The 21,081-nt window shown below is 41.9% G+C and overlaps 2 protein-coding genes across 5 annotated transcripts in view; both read right to left on the reverse strand.

The window, feature by feature from the left end:
- The window catches only part of me2 (malic enzyme 2, NAD(+)-dependent, mitochondrial), a 15,323-nt gene extending 8,836 nt beyond the window's left edge, over nucleotides 1-6,487 (reverse strand). Inside the window, exons 1-3 of one of the 3 annotated variants that reach the window (XM_053674560.1) lie at nucleotides 6,268-6,487; nucleotides 4,769-4,897; nucleotides 1,423-1,556 (exon numbers count right to left, since the gene is read on the reverse strand). In XM_053674560.1, coding sequence (XP_053530535.1) covers nucleotides 1,423-1,556; nucleotides 4,769-4,897; nucleotides 6,268-6,330 — 326 coding nt within the window. In that variant the 5' untranslated portion in view covers nucleotides 6,331-6,487. Of the gene's footprint in view, nucleotides 1-1,360; nucleotides 1,380-1,422; nucleotides 1,557-4,768; nucleotides 4,898-6,267 lie in introns of those variants that run through there. The other 2 variants (XM_053674561.1, XM_053674562.1) reach the window with 2 other exon arrangements.
- Nucleotides 6,488-8,086: 1,599 nt separating this feature from the next.
- Nucleotides 8,087-19,810, reverse strand: areg (amphiregulin). Of its 2 annotated transcripts, none has more exons than XM_053674458.1 (6): nucleotides 19,645-19,810; nucleotides 17,097-17,264; nucleotides 10,293-10,533; nucleotides 9,851-10,018; nucleotides 9,571-9,672; nucleotides 8,087-9,215 (listed from the first exon to the last, which is right to left on the reverse strand). In XM_053674458.1, exons 1-5 carry the CDS (start codon nucleotides 19,679-19,681, stop codon nucleotides 9,588-9,590), a joined length of 699 nt encoding a protein of 232 aa, XP_053530433.1. In that variant the 5' UTR covers nucleotides 19,682-19,810; the 3' UTR covers nucleotides 8,087-9,215; nucleotides 9,571-9,587. The 2 variants fall into 2 exon arrangements, with proteins under 2 accessions (XP_053530433.1, XP_053530434.1); XM_053674459.1 differs by lacking the exon at nucleotides 19,645-19,810 and adding an exon at nucleotides 17,832-18,526.
- Between the last annotated feature and the right edge of the window lie 1,271 nt (nucleotides 19,811-21,081).

Below are 21,081 nucleotides of genomic sequence, written 5' to 3' on the forward strand. Positions count from 1 at the left end.
GTGTTACAAGAGAATGACGAGTGTTATGAAGGTGTTACAAGAGAGTGACGAGTGTTATGAAGGTGTTACAAGAGAATGACGAGTGTTATGAAGGTGTTACAAGAGAATGACGAGTGTTATGAAGGTGTTACGAGGGTGTTATGAAGGTGTTACAAGAGAGTGACGAGTGTTATGAAGGTGTTACGAGGGTGTTATGAAGGTGTTACAAGAGAGTGACGAGTGTTATGAAGCTATGACGAGGGTGTTATGAAGGTGTGACGAGCGAGTGACGAGTGTTATGAAGGTGTTACGAGAGAGTGACGAGTGTTATGAAGGTGTTACGAGCGAGTGACGAGTGTTATGAAGGTGTTACGAGGGAGTGACGAGTGTTATGAAGGTGTTACGAGCGAGTGACGAGTGTTATGAAGGTGTTACGAGGGAGTGACGAGTGTTATGAAGGTGTTACGAGGGTGTTATGAAGGTGTTACAAGAGAGTGACGAGTGTTATGAAGGTATGACGAGGGTGTTATGAAGGTGTTACAAGAGAGTGACGAGTGTTATGAAGGTGTTACAAGAGAGTGACGAGTGTTATGAAGGTGTTACAAGAGAGTGACGAGTGTTATGAAGGTATGACGAGGGTGTTATGAAGGTGTGACGAGCGAGTGACGAGTGTTATGAAGGTGTTACGAGCGAGTGACGAGTGTTATGAAGGTGTTACGAGAGAGTGACGAGTGTTATGAAGGTGTTACGAGCGAGTGACGAGTGTTATGAAGGTGTTACGAGCGAGTGACGAGTGTTATGAAGGTGTTACAAGAGAGTGACGAGTGTTATGAAGGTGTTACAAGAGAGTGACGAGTGTTATGAAGGTGTTACAAGAGAGTGACGAGTGTTATGAAGATGTTACGAGGGAGTGACGAGTGTTATGAAGGTGTTACGAGGGAGTGACGAGTGTTATGAAGGTGTTACAAGAGCGTGACGAGTGTTATGAATGTGTTACGAGGGAGTGACGAGTGTTATGAAGGTGTTACAAGGGAGTGACGAGGGTGTGATGAAGGTGTGGCAAGGGTGTTACAAGGGTGTGACGAAGTTCCTGTTACTAACCAGAAGTTGATGATTTTCTTCTAACAGCACATCCCCAAGTCTTTTATTGTTCTATTCCTCTAATTCCAGCAGATTACCACCGATTATAGTTTTGTACTATTTCTATTTAATGTTGTCATGTTACTTAGAAACCGTAAAGTAGTGTAAACTCCTCTGTCCTGAAGGTGTTACAGCTTTACATCTCCTTACAGAAAACTTCACCATATCAATGATTTTTAATCCGTTTATGTGGAGCCTGTGAGTGAGCTGTTACTATAGAAACGAGTGCATTAATGTAAACCTGCGATTTGCAGCTGCACTACGGTCAGTGAACAGAGAGGATTATGGGTAAGTTTGCAGTACTTCTGCAGGGGATCAGACATCTTCCTCAGGTTCTTCTGAAAGCGCATGGCCTGCAGGTCCTGAGTCTCAATCTTCGGGGGCAGCAGACCATGGAGTCCCAGAACCTGTCTCTCCTTCAAGGTGAAGGCCATGCCCTGTACACACACACACACACACACACACACACACACACCATGTTGTCTACACATTCTATGAATAAATGGACATATTTGGCAATATCCATTAATATTCTGCCACATTACACAACAGCTTACAGTTTATAGCCCATTGTCCTATGTGTTTACTGTCCCCTGTGTTTACTGTCCCGTGTGTTTACTGTCCCGTGTGTTTACTGCCTGTGTGTTTACTGTCCCGTGTGTTTACTGTCCCGTGTGTTTACTGCCTGTGTGTTTACTGCCTGTGTGTTTACTGCCTGTGTGTTTACTGTCCCAGGTGTTTACTGTCCCGTGTGTTTACTGTCCCGTGTGTTTACTGCCTGTGTGTTTACTGTCCCGTGTGTTTACTGCCTGTGTGTTTACTGCCTGTGTGTTTACTGCCTGTGTGTTTACTGCCTGTGTGTTTACTGTCCCAGGTGTTTACTGTCCCGTGTGTTTACTGTCCCGTGTGTTTACTGCCTGTGTGTTTACTGTCCCGTGTGTTTACTGCCTGTGTGTTTACTGTCACGTGTGTTTACTGTCCCGTGTGTTTACTGTCCCGTGTGTTTACTGCCTGTGTGTTTACTGTCCCGTGTTTACTGCCTGTGTGTTTACTGTCCCGTGTGTTTACTGCCTGTGTGTTTACTGTCACGTGTGTTTACTGTCCCGTGTGTTTACTGTCCCGTGTGTTTACTGCCTGTGTGTTTACTGTCCCGTGTTTACTGCCTGTGTGTTTACTGTCACGTGTGTTTACTGTCCCGTGTGTTTACTGCCTGTGTGTTTACTGTCCCATGTGTTTACTGTTCTCTGTATTTACTGTCCCGTTTACTGTCCCGTGTGTTTACTGCCTGTGTGTTTACTGTCCCGTGTTTACTGCCTGTGTGTTTACTGTCACGTGTGTTTACTGTCCCGTGTGTTTACTGCCTGTGTGTTTACTGTCCCATGTGTTTACTGTTCTCTGTATTTACTGTCCCGTTTACTGTCCCGTGTGTTTACTGCCTGTGTGTTTACTGTCACGTGTGTTTACTGCCTGTGTATTTACTGTCCCGTGTTTACTGTCCCATGTGTTTACTGCCTGTGTGTTTACTATCACATGTGTTTACTGCCTGTGTGTTTACTGTCACGTCTGTTTACTGCCTGTGTATTTACTGTCCCATGTGTTTACTGTTCTCTGTATTTACTGTCCCATGTGTTTACTACCTGTGTGTTTACTGTCCCGTGTGTGTTTATTGTCCCGTGTGTTTACTGCCTGTGTGTTTACTGCCTGTGTGTTTATTGCCTGTGTGTTTATTGCCTGTGTGTTTACTGTCCCGTGTGTTTATTGCCCGTGTGTTTACTGTCACGTGTGTTTACTGCCTGTGTATTTACTGTCCCGTGTGTTTACTACCTGTGTGTTTACTGTCCCGTGTGTGTTTATTGTCCCGTGTGTTTACTGCCTGTGTGTTTACTGCCTGTGTGTTTATTGCCTGTGTGTTTATTGCCTGTGTGTTTACTGTCCCGTGTGTTTATTGCCCGTGTGTTTACTGTCACGTGTGTTTACTGCCTGTGTATTTACTGTCCCGTGTGTTTACTGTCCCGTGTGTTTACTGCCTGTGTATTTACTGTCCCGTGTGTTTAACGTCCCGTGTGTTTACTGCCTGTGTGTTTACTGTCCCGTGTGTTTACTGTTCTCTGTATTTACTGTCCCGTGTGTTTACTGCCTGTGTGTTTACTGTCCGGTGTGTTTACTGTTCTCTGTATTTACTGTCCCGTGTGTTTACTGTCCCGTGTGTTTACAGTCCCGTGTGTTTACAGTCCCGTGTGTTTACAGTCCCGTGTGTTTACTGCCGGTGTGTTTACTGTCCGGTGTGTTTACTGTTCTCTGTATTTACTGTCCCATGTGTTTAACGTCCCGTGTGTTTACTGTCCCTTGTGTTTACTGCCTGTGTGTTTACTGTCCGGTGTGTTTACTGTTCTCTGTATTTACTGTCCCATGTGTTTACTGTCCCGTGTGTTTACTGTCCCGTGTGTTTACAGTGCCGTGTATTCATTGTTCTGCACTCGTCTCACACTGCTGTGTATTTGTACTTTATGTAGTCTGCGTACTGTTCCGTGTCGCACCCTGGTCCTGAAGAAACCTCATTTCGTTCTAATATATACGAGCTACACAGAAAAATGAAAATAAAAACCCACTTGACTTGAAATAGAAATGAAGGAACTCTGTGATGTGAATTTATTTAGTAGAATTACATTTAGAATTATGTAGATTTGACATCACTGTGTTTCAGGAATCTGTTGTTCCTCCACATGAACCCTTTCTCACCACATGAGGTTCAACATTCAACATTGATCTACAACTGAATGTGTGTGTGTGTCACACAGTGAACAATGGCTTCCTAAATATAAATATGAAGTTAGTCTGAGATTGGATTTTCAGTGTCTAAACTGGTCTGATTCTGCCACGTTGAGAATGTAATAGAGATCTGTACATCTCTCATCCTCATGCTCCTAAATAAAAATAAAACACACAGACAATCCTGTTTGCATTCACGGTCATCAAGCTCTGAGGGTTCTTGGTGTTTTGGAGGAAATGATGAAATGGATTTAATCTTGTGGACGTGGTGCTGAACATGTGGAAACATGGATATCACAGCAGGGGTTGATGGGAAAATCCTAACGCTTCCCAGCCAGGCCGAGGACACGTCATTCCACACGGACTGTCTGCTTCGGTTCGGACTGACGTGACCGTGTGCGTAGTGTGTTACTCACCACCACAAACGCCACTGACGAAGCGGTGTGTGTACACCTGTGTGAAGTGGCTGACAGGTGGTCACAGTTAAAGGCCTCGTCCTCTCGGGCACGTGCGAGCCTATCTCCACTGAAAACTGTGAAGTTCATGTACTGGAACCACAGCGTTGTCGTGGTTACAGCCATGTCTTTCACTCCTGAAACATCTGCGTGGATCTGATCAGCTTCTTCCTCTGTCTTCAACACAAAACTGCTGATCCTATTTTATTTCAAAGTTTGAGGTACTTCTCTTTTTTAGTCAGGAGACTCGTACCCAAGCTGTGGTTATGGTGATGAGGTCACATGATTCCTGAGATTTTACTGTATAAACGTTTCTCTCTGAGATTTAACCCTTTAAACACTGCAGTCTGAACTCCTGACTCACTGCTCTAATGACTTCCAGACTCAGACACCTCTCTCTCGCTCTGTGTGTGTGTGTGTATTACCTTGTTGGTCCGTGGGTTGAGCATCAGTGGTTTGCCCTTCTCTTTAGTGTGAGCGCAGCGACACACACTCACACACGGCCACACACTCACACGCAGTCTCGACAGCATGTTGACACACCTAACACACACCTGTAGGAGAAACACAAACACACTCTTTAACTCTCTGTACAATTTCTACTGTAAAAAAGGTTTGTAAAAAAAATTTTTAATGAACACACACACACACACAAACTGTGTCCACATTAATCTGGATAGATCTGAAAGCTGAATTTTAGTTTTAAAAAGCTCTCCATCTACACTGGCCTTTCCAGGCATTTTCCGAAAGCTGCTGGTCCAAACTGGAAAGTCTGAAAGTGTGTAAATCCCTGAACCGCAGGCGCGTCCATAAATCCCGGCACCGCACGCGCGTCCATAAATCCCGGCACCGCACGCGTGTACACGTGTAGAGAAGCCGTCTCAGCGTAGCCTTTAAGTTATCATAGCTGCTGTTACGCAATTAGAAAGTGAGATTATTTTAAAAGTGAATTTAAAAGTTAAACTTTATATAAAAAATGCATTAAAGTAATACAAGTTCGATCTTGCAGTGTGATTTTATAATAAAGCAAAAATTCAGATCTAACAGATCTCCTAGCACAAACAGATCTATGGTTAAATCAGTTTTTCATTTCAATGTGAAAATGAGGAAAAAAACAGCTTTTATTTGTGTTTTATTTCTACTACATTATTTCTTTGAATGTTTTTGCCACTTCTAAATAAAATAAAAAGTAAGGCAACACACGCACACACACACACATTACACAAACGTTGTTCAGTGACAATAATCTCAAAACACATCCTACATTCAAGTTTAGAAGTTATAATTATTAGTAGCAGTAATATTATGGACACATCTTCATATCGTTATATCGGGTATTGTGATAAAGGTATGGTGATATCCGTATCGTCCAAATCTCTCAGGTTTTTCTCAACTTCACAATTATTTTAAGACAGTAAACAGACAGGTAAACAAGTATTTGTTTTATCAGTATTTCCCTCAGTGGTGTTTATTTTATCAGTATTTCCCTCAGTGGTGTTTATCAGTATTTCCCTCAGTGGTGTTTGTTTGATCAGTATTTCCCTCAGTGGTGTTTATTTTATCAGTATTTCCCTCAGTGGTGTTTGTTTTATCAGTATTTCCCTCAGTGGTGTTTGTTTTATCAGTATTTCCCTCGGTGGTGTTTAATACATCTCTCAGAAACATGTTGAACACAGTTATAAAGTTATTATGAACAGCTCGCGCTAACTGGGTTCAGTTCCAGACGTTAAAACTAAAGCTAAAGGCAGCTAACGGGATTAGTGTTTATTATCGATTACATTAATACCGGGATTAAACACTAAACAAACACTATTTACTACATTATTGAGGTAAAGTGTGTGTGTGTGTGTGTGTGTGTGTGTGTGTGTGTGTGTGTAAAACGGTCGAACGATTTTAAACTACAACAACGTCACTCCTGTTTTACCTTCACGTGCCTTGTCCGTGTCCTCTCTCTCTCTCTCTCTCGCTCTCTCGCTCTCACGCGCATGCGCAGATTAATAAATTAATAATGAAAATTTAAAACTGCATAATTATTTAAACATACAGTCGGTACCGGAGCTTGAGCTCGAGCTGTCGGCTTTACAGCGCGTGAAACCAGAAGAGATTTGACTTCCAGTGAAGTCTCGGGTTGCGTTTGTGCGCATGCGCATTTCCCACTCTGCTATTACCAGTGGATAAAAACATCAGCGCCTCCTAGCGGAATCAAACTCATGTAATAATCACAGCGTAATCCCAAAATAATCCCCATCGTCAACGGATTAAAATCCTGTCCCGGTTCCTGTTTTATAACAAATAATCAGAATAAATCTTAATCTAAATCTGGAAACAAAGGAAAAGTGTAAGTGTAGGCAGTGTGTGTATGATGTACAGAACCATTTATTTATTCTACTGTAAAACATTATGTAGATTTGTAGAGGGAATGGGGGTCATGTGGTGGTTAATGTCCATACCACAGAAATGCGTGTGCACCACAGTGACCTTGTTCTCAAGGCTGTGAAAAAGAAGGAAAATGTGTCTCTCTTTTGCTATTCCCATACTTTTAGGTCTCTTTTTTTTGTGGTTTTTGAGATGTATTTGAAGTGGAAATTTTGTTGAAAGCTGGCAGCCATGGTTTACGATTTGAGTTCTTCTGTGTTCCCCTCGGTGATGATGGGAAACACACCTGATGTATGGAACATGAGGTACATGTAAAACCATCAAAGCGAGAATGTGTGTTGTGTCGACTCACAACTGCCTATGAAAGGGTTACTCTGAAGATTCAGTAGATAGCAGCCTACAGTAAAAGTCAGGTGTGATAGATTCTCATCTTTATTTTGTTCGAGGCTGTGTCATCATTAACGTCATCCTGGAACACCAGAATCACAGCCACTAGCCAAAACTGGTGTCAGGAGAGAAATGACCTTAGAGCTTATCAAGTCTCACTTCAGCTGTGTAGGACTGTTAAGAATAGATCGAGCCAGGGCACATGACCTAACGGTGGTGTGTGCAGTGCTGAATAACATAGCCTCAGTTAGGAAGGAGAGCGTTCCACCAGTGGATCCACAGCCCCTGAGTTAGAGCATCCTGTAACTGTGGACCAATCAGATTGAGACACAAATACACACTGTAAAGATGCACAAAGAAAGACTTTCTTTCTTTTCTATCGAGACACCTGCTGGTGGATATTTGTTTATGCAATGTGTATTTTGTGTGTGAATTACCCATAATGCTAGGGTTACTGTTAGAGTGAGCTCTTCTATCAGACACTAGGGTTTGGGACACTGCACTTAAATCTGTCATAAAGTCACATGACCACAGTGCCAGGTTGTAGGGAATTCTGGGTAAACTTCTTTACAGTCTGCTTTCTACTTTGGGTCCAACCTGGTGCTGAAACTCCAGGCATGTTTCCAAGCAGTTTAGGAACTTTAGCAATGTTTCTATTGGAGGAAACCTTTCAAGGATTTGGGAAGTTTTTCCATGTTTAAATTGAAAGAAACCTTTCCAGAACTCTAGCTGTGTTTTGATTGGAGGAACCATTTGGGGACTTTAAGAATGTCTTTAGCTGATTTTTGTTTAGAGGAACCCTTTGGAGAATGCTGGAAGTTTTATATTGAGTGTTTCAAGTGGAGGAAGCCTTTCAGCATTAATGATTTTATATTTAGATGCATGTCAAGTCAGAAACATGGGGTGTGTGTGTGTGTGTGTGTGTGTGTGTGTGTGTGTGTGTGTCTGTGTGCAGTATATCAAGACACGAACTCGGAATGTAAAGTTTAAAATTGGTTTAAAAAGTGGTGTTAATATTAACGTCATATTCACACTACACAAATATCACAAATAATCACTTCTGTTATTCCCCATAACAATCACAGTTCAGGAACTCATACAGGAACTGTTTTCCTTCAAGAAGTTTCCAGAACCTCAGCGGTAACAAACAGGAAATAAAAAGAGTCAAACCTTTGACCTGCATTACTGTTGCCACGCCCCCTTTGCCCTTGCACTGTGACATCATCATGGGCGTGGCCATTCCTAATAATCAGCATTGTTTATAAAATAGTCTGATTTGACAGTAATCTGATTAATGTGTTTATGTGCACTTCATTAATCTGAACACATCACCATTCAGATAACATTCGGTCGATAACGGCCTCAGACTCAGAGATAAAACGTTTCAGGTCATCGGTTTGTGACATTTTTAATACTTTTATTGGGGCTCTACACAGCGACTGGTTACCGTGGTTACACAACCATACTGCGTTTATTACTAGCAAATGAGCGACACCTTTAGCCTAGCATCAGAATGAGCATTAAAAATCAGAGCATGACTGAAACTGAAATGTTTATAGATATCAGAGTTGATTACGGGGTTGAACAGCAGTGTGAGCCACGCAGTGTAAAGGTGCAGTTTGTAAAGGTTTTTCCACCTGTAATAAGGATTCTGTTTATGGTATTCTGCTACTGAAATTATCCACACACCCTTTCTGTTATAGACTCTAGGCATGTAGTTTAATTGCAGTTCTCCTCTCAGGCAGCAGAGGGAGCTAAACATTACACACTGCACCGTTAAACAGCAATAAACAACTCATCTAAATGTCACACACTGTCTACAGTCTGGCTTTAGTGAACAACAGACCTCACACACTGCATGTAAGCACTTAACAGGAAGTGACGCATGAAAGAGGTGAGAGTGAGGAACAATCATCATCCTCATCCTCATCATCATGATCTTCATCTTCATCATCAGATCTGTGTATTAACAATATTCTACATCACACTCTGTGAAAATATTCAAATATAAAATACATTTCCAATAAATAAATAAATATTAAGGGTGAAGCGTGTAGCGTGTTTCTTCAAGGCTGTGTGTCCATGCACGCTCTGCTGATTCTGTTGTGTCTGAAACACACACACACACACACACACACACACACACACACACACACACACACACACACACTGTTTAATGTTCTTTAACACTTCCCCTTGGTGGACTGATGCTGCTAAGTAATGTCATGAATATTTTTTCACACTCCTCCTCTTGTGCTGTGTGTGTATGTCTGTCTGTGTGTGTGTGTGTGTGTGTGTGTGTGTGTGTGTGTGTGAGATGTAGGTGTGACACACACTTCAGAGTGGTTAGGGGAGGTGGCCGAGTGTGTTTGGAACAGTACTGGGGATAAGGGATGATCAGTAGGGGTCCCATAAATGCTACTTTATGGACATTATTTATTATTATTAATGTTGTTGTTATTACCTGCAGGGGGCGCTGTGTCACACTGCGCTGTTGTTCTGAAGTTTGTCACCTTCATCAGCAGCACTGAGTAACGCTGCCTGGAAACTGTGCTGAGCTCTGTAACTAACACACACACACACACACAAACACACACAAACACACACACACACAAACACACACAAACACACACAAACACACACACACACACACACACACACACACACAGTTAGTGCAGAGGTGAGCATGTGTGTGTGTGTGTGTGTGTATGTGTGTGTGTGTGTGTGTGTGAGTGAGGTCTTACTGCACATAGATGATGAGTAGGAGGGCGGAGCAGCTGATGATTGACAGGACGACTGTGATGGTGATGAGTGTGATGTGCAGTGTGTCGTCATGGTGATCATCCCGCCCCATAGAACCAGTCTGCAGCAGCTGGATACCACATCGCATACCATCGTACCCTTTCATACACCTGTCAATCAGATCACACCTGTCAGTCAGATCAAAAGCTGCCAATCAAATCAAACATCTGTCAATCATCTAACCTGTAACAGGTAAATTAATTACTCAAATAGTACACAGGCTACACAACCCTTTAACCAAACAATAAGCATAACGTGTGTATGTGTGTGTGTGTGTGTGAGAGAGAGAGAGAGAGAGAGAGAGAGAGACAGAGAAAGAGCGAGAGAAAGTGGTGTGTGTGTGTGTATGTGTGTGTGTGTGTGTGTGTGTGCGTGTATACTTACACACAGATGGGCTCTTTCAGGTCCTGTAAGTAGGTGCAGTAGCCGTGGATGCAGTACTCTCTGTGGGAGGTGCTACAGGGATCAGGGGCAGAGCTGTGGTTGGTGCTGTGGGAGGAGCTACGGGAGGTACTGTGGGAGGGGCTGTAGCTGAGATTCTGTGCAGGTGTACTGTTCCTCTGTCTCACACTCACTTGGGCCTTATTCCTCTTTTTCCCACCGTGTTTCTTGCGGCCGCCTCGACCTAACACACACACACACACACACACACACACACACACACACACACACACACACACACGCACGCATGCACGCACGCACGCACACCAGAGAATTTGACCAAATTAGTCATCCCTGTTTCTGTGATTATACTTGTGCTTTGACTATATATAATGGCTATAAGCACACATATGTGAGTGTGTGAGTGTGTGTGTGAGTGTGTGTGAGAGAGTGTGTGTGAGTGTGTCTGTGTGTGAGTGTGTGTAATACTAATTTCATCTCTCATCACTGTTCTGTAGCAAAACCATCTCCTTCTCAATCATTCTACACGTCGTCTTCATGTTCTACATGTTCTACATGTTCTTCATGTTCTACATGTCGTGTACATGTTCTTCATGTTCTACACGTCGTCTACATGTTCTTCATGTTCTACACGTTGTCTACATGTTCTACACGTCGTCTACATGTTCTACATGTTCTACACGTCGTCTACATGTTCTACACGTCGTCTACATGTTCTACACGTCGTCTACATGTTCTTCATGTTCTACACGTTGTCTACATGTTCTACACGTCGTCTACATGTTCTACATGTTCTACACGTCGTCTACATGTTCTACACGTCGTCTACATGTTCTACATGTCGTCTTCATGTTCTACATGTTCTACACGTCGTCTACATGTTCTACATGTTCTACACGTCGTCTACATGTTCTACATGTCGTCTACATGTTCTACATGTTCTACACGTCGTCTACATGTTCTACTACACGTCGTCTACATGTTCTACATGTTCTACACGTCGTCTACATGTTCTTCATGTTCTACACGTCGTCTACATGTTCTACATGTTCTACACGTCGTCTACATGTTCTACATGTTCTACATGTCGTCTACATGTTCTACATGTTCTACACGTCGTCTACATGTTCTACATGTTCTACACGTCGTCTTCATGTTCTACATGTTCTACACGTCGTCTACATGTTCTACACGTCGTCTACATGTTCTACATGTTCTACACGTCGTCTACATGTTCTACATGTTCTACACGTCGTCTTCATGTTCTACATGTTCTACACGTCGTCTACATGTTCTACATGTTCTACACGTCGTCTACATGTTCTACATGTCGTCTACATGTTCTACATGTTCTACACATCGTCTACATGTTCTACATGTTCTACACGTCGTCTACAACGTTCTTCATGTTCTACACGTCGTCTACATGTTCTTCATGTTCTACACGTCGTCTACATGTTCTACATGTCGTCTACATGTTCTACACATCGTCTACATGTTCTACATGTTCTACACGTCGTCTACAACGTTCTTCATGTTCTACACGTCGTCTACATGTTCTTCATGTTCTACACGTCGTCTACATGTTCTACATGTCGTCTACATGTTCTACATGTTCTACATGTCGTCTACATGTTCTACATGTTCTACACGTCGTCTACATGTTCTACATGTTCTACTACACGTCGTCTACATGTTCTACATGTTCTACACGTCGTCTTCGTGTTCTACAGGTTCTACACGTCGTCTACATGTTCTTCATGTTCTACACGTCGTCTACATGTTCTTCATGTTCTACACGTCGTCTTCATGTTCTACATGTTCTACACGTTGTCTACGTTCTACACGTCGTCTACATGTTCTACACGTCGTCTACATGTTCTACATGTCGTCTACATGTTCTACATGTTCTACACGTCGTCTACATGTTCTTCATGTTCTACACATCGTCTACATGTTCTACATGTTCTACACGTCGTCTACAACGTTCTTCATGTTCTACACGTCGTCTACATGTTCTTCATGTTCTACACGTCGTCTACATGTTCTACATGTCGTCTACATGTTCTACACATCGTCTACATGTTCTACATGTTCTACACGTCGTCTACAACGTTCTTCATGTTCTACACGTCGTCTACATGTTCTACATGTCGTCTACATGTTCTACATGTTCTACATGTTCTTCATGTTCTACATGTTCTACATGTCGTCTACATGTTCTACATGTTCTACACGTCGTCTACATGTTCTACATGTTCTACACGTCATCTTCGTGTTCTACAGGTTCTACACGTCGTCTACATGTTCTTCATGTTCTACACGTCGTCTACATGTTCTTCATGTTCTACACGTCGTCTTCATGTTCTACATGTTCTACATGTTCTTCATGTTCTACATGTCGTGTACATGTTCTTCATGTTCTACACGTCGTCTACATGTTCTTCATGTTCTACACGTTGTCTACATGTTCTACACGTCGTCTACATGTTCTACATGTTCTACACGTCGTCTACATGTTCTTCATGTTCTACACGTCGTCTACATGTTCTTCATGTTCTACACGTCGTCTACATGTTCTTCATGTTCTACACGTCGTCTACATGTTCTACACGTCGTCTACATGTTCTACATGTCGTCTTCATGTTCTACATGTTCTACACGTCGTCTACATGTTCTACATGTTCTACACGTCGTCTACATGTTCTACATGTCGTCTACATGTTCTACATGTTCTACACGTCGTCTACATGTTCTTCATGTTCTACACGTCGTCTACATGTTCTACATGTCGTCTACATGTTCTACACATCGTCTACATGTTCTACATGTTCTACACGTCGTCTACAACGTTCTTCATGTTCTACACGTCGTCTACATGTTCTTCATGTTCTACACGTCGTCTACATGTTCTACATGTCGTCTACATGTTCTACACATCGTCTACATGTTCTACATGTTCTACACGTCGTCTACAACGTTCTTCATGTTCTACACGTCGTCTACATGTTCTTCATGTTCTACACGTCGTCTACATGTTCTACATGTCGTCTACATGTTCTACATGTTCTACATGTCGTCTACATGTTCTACATGTTCTACATGTCGTCTACATGTTCTACATGTTCTACTACACGTCGTCTACATGTTCTACATGTTCTACACGTCGTCTACATGTTCTACATGTCGTCTACATGTTCTTCATGTTCTACATGTCGTCTACATGTTCTACATGTTCTACACGTCGTCTACATGTTCTACATGTTCTACACGTCGTCTTCGTGTTCTACAGGTTCTACACGTCGTCTACATGTTCTTCATGTTCTACACGTCGTCTACATGTTCTACACATCATCTACATGTTCTTCATGTTCTACACGTTGTCTACATGTTCTACACGTTGTCTACATGTTCTACATGTTCTACATGTTGTCTACATGTTCTACATGTTCTACACATTCTACACGTTGTCTACATGTTCTACATGTTTTAAAAGTTGTCCATACACAATGACCTTTCTTCCCTAATAAAAACAACATTCCTGAGACATTTCAGTCTGGATTCAGCGTCATGGTCATAATTTCAGCAGAAATGTGAACTTTTTACAATAAAAATGCCTTTCAAAATGAAGTTCTTTTCCCAAAAATCAATTGAAACTATTATTTTAACCTCCAGCTTCTCTCCAAATACATCAAACTCACCTTATATATATATGAATACTCCCCTATTCAGATGGGACAACTACAACTACACCATACAACATCTACATCTACAAAATCTACAAAAACTACTACAATTACACCATCTAAAACAGAGATGCCCAAACTAGGGCCTGTGGGCCAAAGTTGGCCCGTGGTGATTTTAGATTTTGCCCGCCATGCCATATGTGAGAAGGGGGTAGGGGGGGAACAATGTCATTGATGCTGATCTTCATTTCGAATTTAACATAACATTTTTTAATTTATTTTTGAGCTACAAAAAATGTAAATTAAAATTAAATGTAGAGAATATAAGTGAATTTGAATTTTATTTAATGTACATGCGTACTTCAAGGCCAGCGTGCTTTGCGACAGTCAACAAACAGGTAATAATGGAGAGATCCAGGCACTGGCACACAGACAAGAGGAAATTTAAAAAGGTTTGGCAAGTTGACTTTTTATTTACTGAAATCAATTCAAAGGCAGTGTGTCTAGTTTGCAAGCAGTCAGTTGCTGTTTTGAAAGAGTACAAAATCCGTCATTATGAAATAAAACATTCTTCAGCTTTCTCAAAGGACAGCGGCGAGGCATGAAAACAGAAGGCTAACGAGCTGCTTGATAAACACCGATCTGAGCAGGTTCGCGCTGCTACGTCCTTCATCAGCTCAAGAAAGTGCCACACGGGCCAGCTATCAGATTTCTGCACTAATTCCACTAAAAGTGGAAGAGCCTTCGCTACTGGAGAGTTCGTCAAAGAAAGCCTTGCAGTGGCTGCAGAAGCAGTGTTCCCTTCTCAGATACGCATGTTCTCACAAATCAGATTGTCAAGGAACACTGTTACCAGACGCATAGAGGACATGGCCCAAGACATGGACGAGCAAATGAAGGTAAAAGCAACTGCCTTTTCAATAGCTTGTGACGAGAGCACCGATATATCTGATTCCACACAGCTGTTGGTATTTCTGTGTGGAGTAAATGAACATTTTGAAGTGAAAGAGCTGGATGGCACTGAGACTCTTTCTGGTATAACTCAAGGAGAGGATCTTTTTTTTTTTGCTGTTGAGAGAGTGTTAAAAAAGAATGAATTAAAGTGGGAGAATATGGCTGGCATTACAACTGATGGAGGCCCGGTGATGGTAGGGAGGAAATCTGGCCTTGCTACATTGGTGTCTCAGAAAGTCAGTGAATGTGGGGGGGAATTAGTAAAGTACCACTGTATTTTACATCAAGAAGAGCTATGTGCCAACTCCATCGGGCTTGTGGATGTGATGCGTGACATCGTCAAAATTGTGAATGATATACGCTCCAAGGCGCTCTCTCACCTGCAGTTCAAGGTACTGTTGGATGAGATGGCTATATGGTGATGTGTTGTATCAGAGATCAGATGTTTTCAGGAAAGCAAGATTGGTAGTATTCAAGAGCCCATGGATAAGAAATGGTTTTCTGACCTGGCTTTCCCGGTGGACGTCACAGAGCTGCTCAATGTTTTAAATGTTCAGCTCCAGGGAAAAGACCAGATTATCACCCAGCTTTTTTATCACGTCAGAGCCTTCAAACAAAAACTACTGCTGCTCAGAAGACATCTCTCAGCAGCTAACACTCACAATTATAATATTCACCATAGTTTTATGTGCAGTTATTGTTATTATTAATACTTATATTTAGTTAGCATTTATATCCAGTGGTGTCAGCTTTGGGTTTTTTTGTTAATCAAGCTGATAAATTTTGTGTCAAAGTTCTCTTAAATTATCATGATTTAATTTCCTTGTTTTGTCAGTTATTTATTCTATTTTCCTCCCTCTCTCTTCTTTCACTCCCCGTCTCACACTTTCACTCCCCGTCTCACACCTCTCTCTCTCATCTCCACATCCAGGAAATTTAGCCCATGAAAGAGAAGGTACCTGAGTATGATGCTGTTTTCAGCAACCTTTTCCAGGAGTTTGACAGTCGCTTTGAGGACTTCAGACACAATGCTTCTGACTTTGAGTGGTTTGTTCAACCCTTCACCATCAGTATGGACACAGTCAGTGATGATCTACAGATGATACCAACTGAGCTTCAGTGTGATTCAGAACTCAAACACAAGTTCAGGTCCCTTCCCTTGACAGACTTCTACATATGTGTCCCAGCAAACAGGTACAGATGGGCAAACAGGCACAAGTGATGCTGTCTCTGTTTGGCAGTACCTACCACTGTGAACAGACTTTCAGTCTGATGAACTTAAACAAGTGTAAACTGAGATGCAAACTAACTGACTCACCTACATAATATCCTGACTTTGACAGTAAGTCCTCTGCATCCCAATTTGGAAAAACGTTTGAAAAATAAGGACCAGCTTCATGTGTCACATTAGAGGTCACTGATATTGTAGGCATGTGGCTGTATTGCTTATAGCTTGAATAGTTGTATTAGGTATTCAACATGTATTATAAATGGGATTGTTTCTGTTTTCATTATACTATAAGTTTCATTGAACTTTAAAACTCTGAAAATAAAACTGCATTAGTGAAGCAGATACAGACTAATGTTTTCTATTTATTTATTTATTTGTAAATATTATGAAATCATAAATGAGGAGAACCATGGCAACTTTAATTTTAATATAATACAGTTTGGTATAATGCAACGTTTACTTTCGGCCCACGGCCCTCAATCAAGTTTGATTTTTGGCCCTTCATAGGAAAAAGTTTGGGCACCTCTGATCTAAAACATCTTGAACTACACCATCTACAACAAGTACAACTCCTACAACACATGCACGATTTGTGACATCTATAACTACACCATCTACACCTACATCATCTACAATAACTACAACTACACCATCTACAACTACACCATTTACACCTACATCATCTACAGCATCTACTACAACTACACCATCTACAACTACACCATTTACACCTATATCATCTACAGCATCTACTACAACTACACCATCTACAACATCTACAACTACACCACCTACACTCTAGAGTTGGTTCAGCTGGTCTAGATAGTCTCTATAGGTGTTAATGTTCCTTATCAGACCTGTGGAGTCCCTCAAGGCTCCATTCTGGGTCCTGTGTGTGTGTGTGTGTGTACATACCTTTGCCTAAGGGCGGCCCTGTAAACAGTCCTGAAGGTCCGTCTTCAGATTCTGGCTCCTCCCCAAGTGCACTCTGAAGCCCCTCCCCTGAAGCTGACATCACAGTCATATGACTCATCTCAGAGGCGTGAGTGGCAGGTGAAGCTAAAGAGATGAGCACACTGCACGCTACACACACACACACACACACACACACACACACACACACACACACACACACTCAGACAGAGTGATACGATGGTGTGATGAAGTAGTTACTTAACATCCCGAGGTTGATTAATTTCCTATAACAGAACGTCCCTGAGTGTTTTCTTCCTCTTACACCACAACAATTTATAAACTATAAACTACAACTTTCTATTAATTAAAAAAAAAAAAAAACTTTTTATGCTTCTATATTTACTTTTGTATTTATTACAGACGTCTGTGAAAGTTCCTGTTCTCGCGTATGTTACAGCATCTATAAACAGTTCCATCTTGTTATTTTAGTAATATAATAATAATAATAATAATAATAATAATAATAATAATAATAAACTTTATTTTATAAAGCGCCTTTAAAAGCAGCTTCTCAAAGTGCTGTACACAAAATAAGCAGTACACAGAAAAATAAAACATATAAAAGTTAATAAGAACAACAAAGTTAATAATAATAATAATAAAAGAAGACATCAAGTACGTAAGAAAGAATTCAGAGTGTAAACTCCACTGTCCTGAAGATGTGTGAAAACTTACAGCTTTAACTCTGACTGTTACACAGCACTGACACTGGAGACTCCTTCCATACACGTTACAAACGCCTCCTTACAGAAAGCTTCACCACATCAACAGCTACAGACGGTTTGTAATCGGTTCATGTGGAGCGTGTGCTGTACGCGCCCCTGTGAACGAGCCGTTACTATAGTAACGATAAGGTATTAGAGCGAGTGTATTAATATAAACCTGCGCTACTATCAGAGCTATAGAAAACTAATCAACACCTTCTCGTTCGTGCCTTTCATTTATGATGACGGATTTGAATCGTACATGGTTTTTTGGAAAGCCTTAAATGAACAAAACTATTCAGTTAGTGCCTTTAAAACCTCATTACAAGAACCTTTTGGGACACAACGTTTTGTAGTCTCTGAAAAATCTCCATGAAATCTAATAAACTGGTCAGGGTCTGTGCCATGAGATCTAAACCAGGAAGCACTTCTACAGGAACCGCAGAGCTCCTGCAGCAGACCGAGCGAGGGGTTGGTGTGGTGTTTAAGGAGAGGCTTAATAACATTCTGGAAAAACTTGAATTACAAACATGTTACGCTGCTTTACAGATTGAGTTTGAAGTGATAAACTGTACAGCCTTTTATTTTTAATTCATTCAAAATGAAATCACTCTGGAGAGTCTGTTAATCTGAAAAGATGTTGAGTTCACGTCACACGCTGGATAAATACTTACACTCTTAACACAGTCTTCGTCTCGCTGCTGAAAATAGAGTCGCAGGGACAGACACATAGTTTACAGTCAAGGTGCTGCAACTCTAACGGTCTGGCTCCGCCCACTACCTGACTCCACCCACTGTTTCACTATATCCACAACCCCACTCTGCCCACTATCAAGTGTCTTGCTGATGCTCAGATGGTGTCTGAAGAATAAATCTAGCTTAATCCCCAAACCTTCGTCCCTAATCCCTACCCCTAATCCTTAAACCCATACCCCTAGACCCTAATCCCTACCCCAATCCTTAAACCCATACCCCTAGACCCTAATCCCTACCCCAATCCTTAAACCCATGCCCATAGACCCTAATCCCTACCCCTAATCCTTAAACCCATACCCCTAGACCCTAATCCCTACCCCAATCCTTAAACCCATGCCCATAGACCCTAATCCCTACCCCAATCCTTAAACCCATATCCCTAGACCCCAATCCCTAAACCTTAATTAAACCCATCATTAGTAGAATGTTCAGTAGTGTGAATAGAGGTGGCCGTAAATGTAAAAATGTAAAAATGTAACACAACCCAAAATGAATGAACGTGTTCCTGTCCGAGTCATGCTGAATACAATCCATTGTGGAGTGTGTATTGACTGTGTGTGTGTGTGAGGCGTGTCTGTGTACTGAAATAGCTGTGTGAACAATAAGCACTCCTCCTTCCTTTTGTCTTCTAATGCTTCACCTGCATAACAGTTTCCCTTTCTCACACACACACACACACACACACACACACACACACACACACACACACACACACACACACACACTTCACCTCAAAACAGGTATATAAAATCGTGCTAATGTATAACACAAAAAGCTCAATGGCATGTTTCTGAGTGTGTGTGTGTGTGTGTGTGTGTGTGTGTGTGTGTGTGTGTGTGGCTGCAAGATTCCACAGGTGAGATTGTAGGAGGAGAGTTTTTCAGGTAAGAACTTGTCTTCACATAGCCAACAGCCTGACACACACACACACACACACACACACACACACACACAAGTAACACAGTATCTTCAGTAGAGAGTGAAAGATGATTGTGTGTGTGTGTGTGTGTGTGTGTGTGTGTACTCACCGAGGCAGAGCAGAGAGGAGAGCAGGATGAGGTTCATGTCAGAGCAGCGTCTCGCTGTGTCTCACGCTCTCTCTCACACACACACACACACACACACACACACACCGGCAGCTGCTTTTATAGCCACCTGGTGTCAGGGCGTGTGTGTGTGTGTGTGTGTGTGTGTGTGTGTTGCATAATGTTCCAGGCATTTGTCCTTTCATGTTTAAGATGCAGACAGAGGAACGTCACGTCTCTAAGAAGAATGAAAACTATGGAGCAGAACCAGTGAGGTGGCACTAATGACCTTGCACCACGATTCAGAACACACTCGCCCGCCCACACACACACACACACACACACACACACACACACACACACACACACAGAGGGCGGAGGTGGGATTCAAACCCACAACCTTGTGTATTAGCTAACAGTGTAATAAATATTTCTGAACTGAAGCACATTTTTGTGTGATTCTGTAACCCAAAATAAATACACTCAAGAACTCTATGGAATGTCATTTGAGGATAATATTAAATACATAACACACTGTGCATAAGTATTTACCCTCTTTCCACATTTGGTGGTGTTACAAAATATTTTGTATTGCGAGAGAAAAAGCAGACGTTACACTGGAGCATCAGACCGCGGCCTGTCCGGATCTCTCCACTACACCCGGGCTCGGTCTTCACTCTCTGTTTCAGTGTGTTTCAGTGTGTTTATTACCGTCACATGCTCTGTTTACTCTGTTTATTTAAATGAGAAAAGTCATTTACATAAAATATCAAATAACATGTTAATAAACATGCAATGTCATTTTCAGGTGAACCAAAACATCACACATGCACACACACACCAACACTGCTGTTACTATTTACACTTTATAAACTGTCACACACACACACACACACAGACATACACACCCCAACGCTGCTGCTTATACCATTTACACTTTATAAACTCACACACACACACACACACACACACACACACACACACACACACACACACACTGTTGCTGTTACCATTTACACTTTATAAACTCACACACACACACACACACACACACACACACACACTGTTGCTGTTACCGTTTACACTTTATAAACTCACACACACACACACACACACACACACACACACACTCACATACTGTTGCTGTTACCATTTACACTTTATAAACTGACACACGCACACACGCACACACACACACACACACACACTCACACACTCTCAAATGCAATGAAGCTCGAGACTCAGGCAGTTAGCAGTTAGCATGTTAAGGAGCACTGAGCTCCAGTTCATTAGGTTTAAGTGCAGTGTGATGAGTGTTTTAGGCTCCATCAGGTTCCTGTTCCTGCTGTTAGCACCTTAGCTGCTGCGCCTCTCTATGCTAATCAGAGGACTGAAGAACATAGCTAATGCTAATGACCCTGAACACACAAGCACACACAC

This window comes from Ictalurus punctatus, chromosome 22 (assembly GCF_001660625.3).
Source record: "Ictalurus punctatus breed USDA103 chromosome 22, Coco_2.0, whole genome shotgun sequence".
In the NCBI taxonomy this organism is placed as follows: Eukaryota; Metazoa; Chordata; class Actinopteri; order Siluriformes; family Ictaluridae; genus Ictalurus; species Ictalurus punctatus.

Bases quoted from the DNA above. Each gene is read 5' to 3' on its own strand.
- areg (XM_053674458.1), bottom strand. From the start codon at position 19,681: ATGAACCTCATCCTGCTCTCCTCTCTGCTCTGCCTCG. The intron at 17,265-19,644 runs GTGAGTACACAC...GTGTGTGTGTAG, and splicing joins CTCCTCTCTGCTCTGCCTCG to CGTGCAGTGTGCTCATCTCT. The intron at 10,019-10,292 runs GTAAGTATACAC...TCTGATTGACAG, and splicing joins CTGAAAGAGCCCATCTGTGT to GTGTATGAAAGGGTACGATG.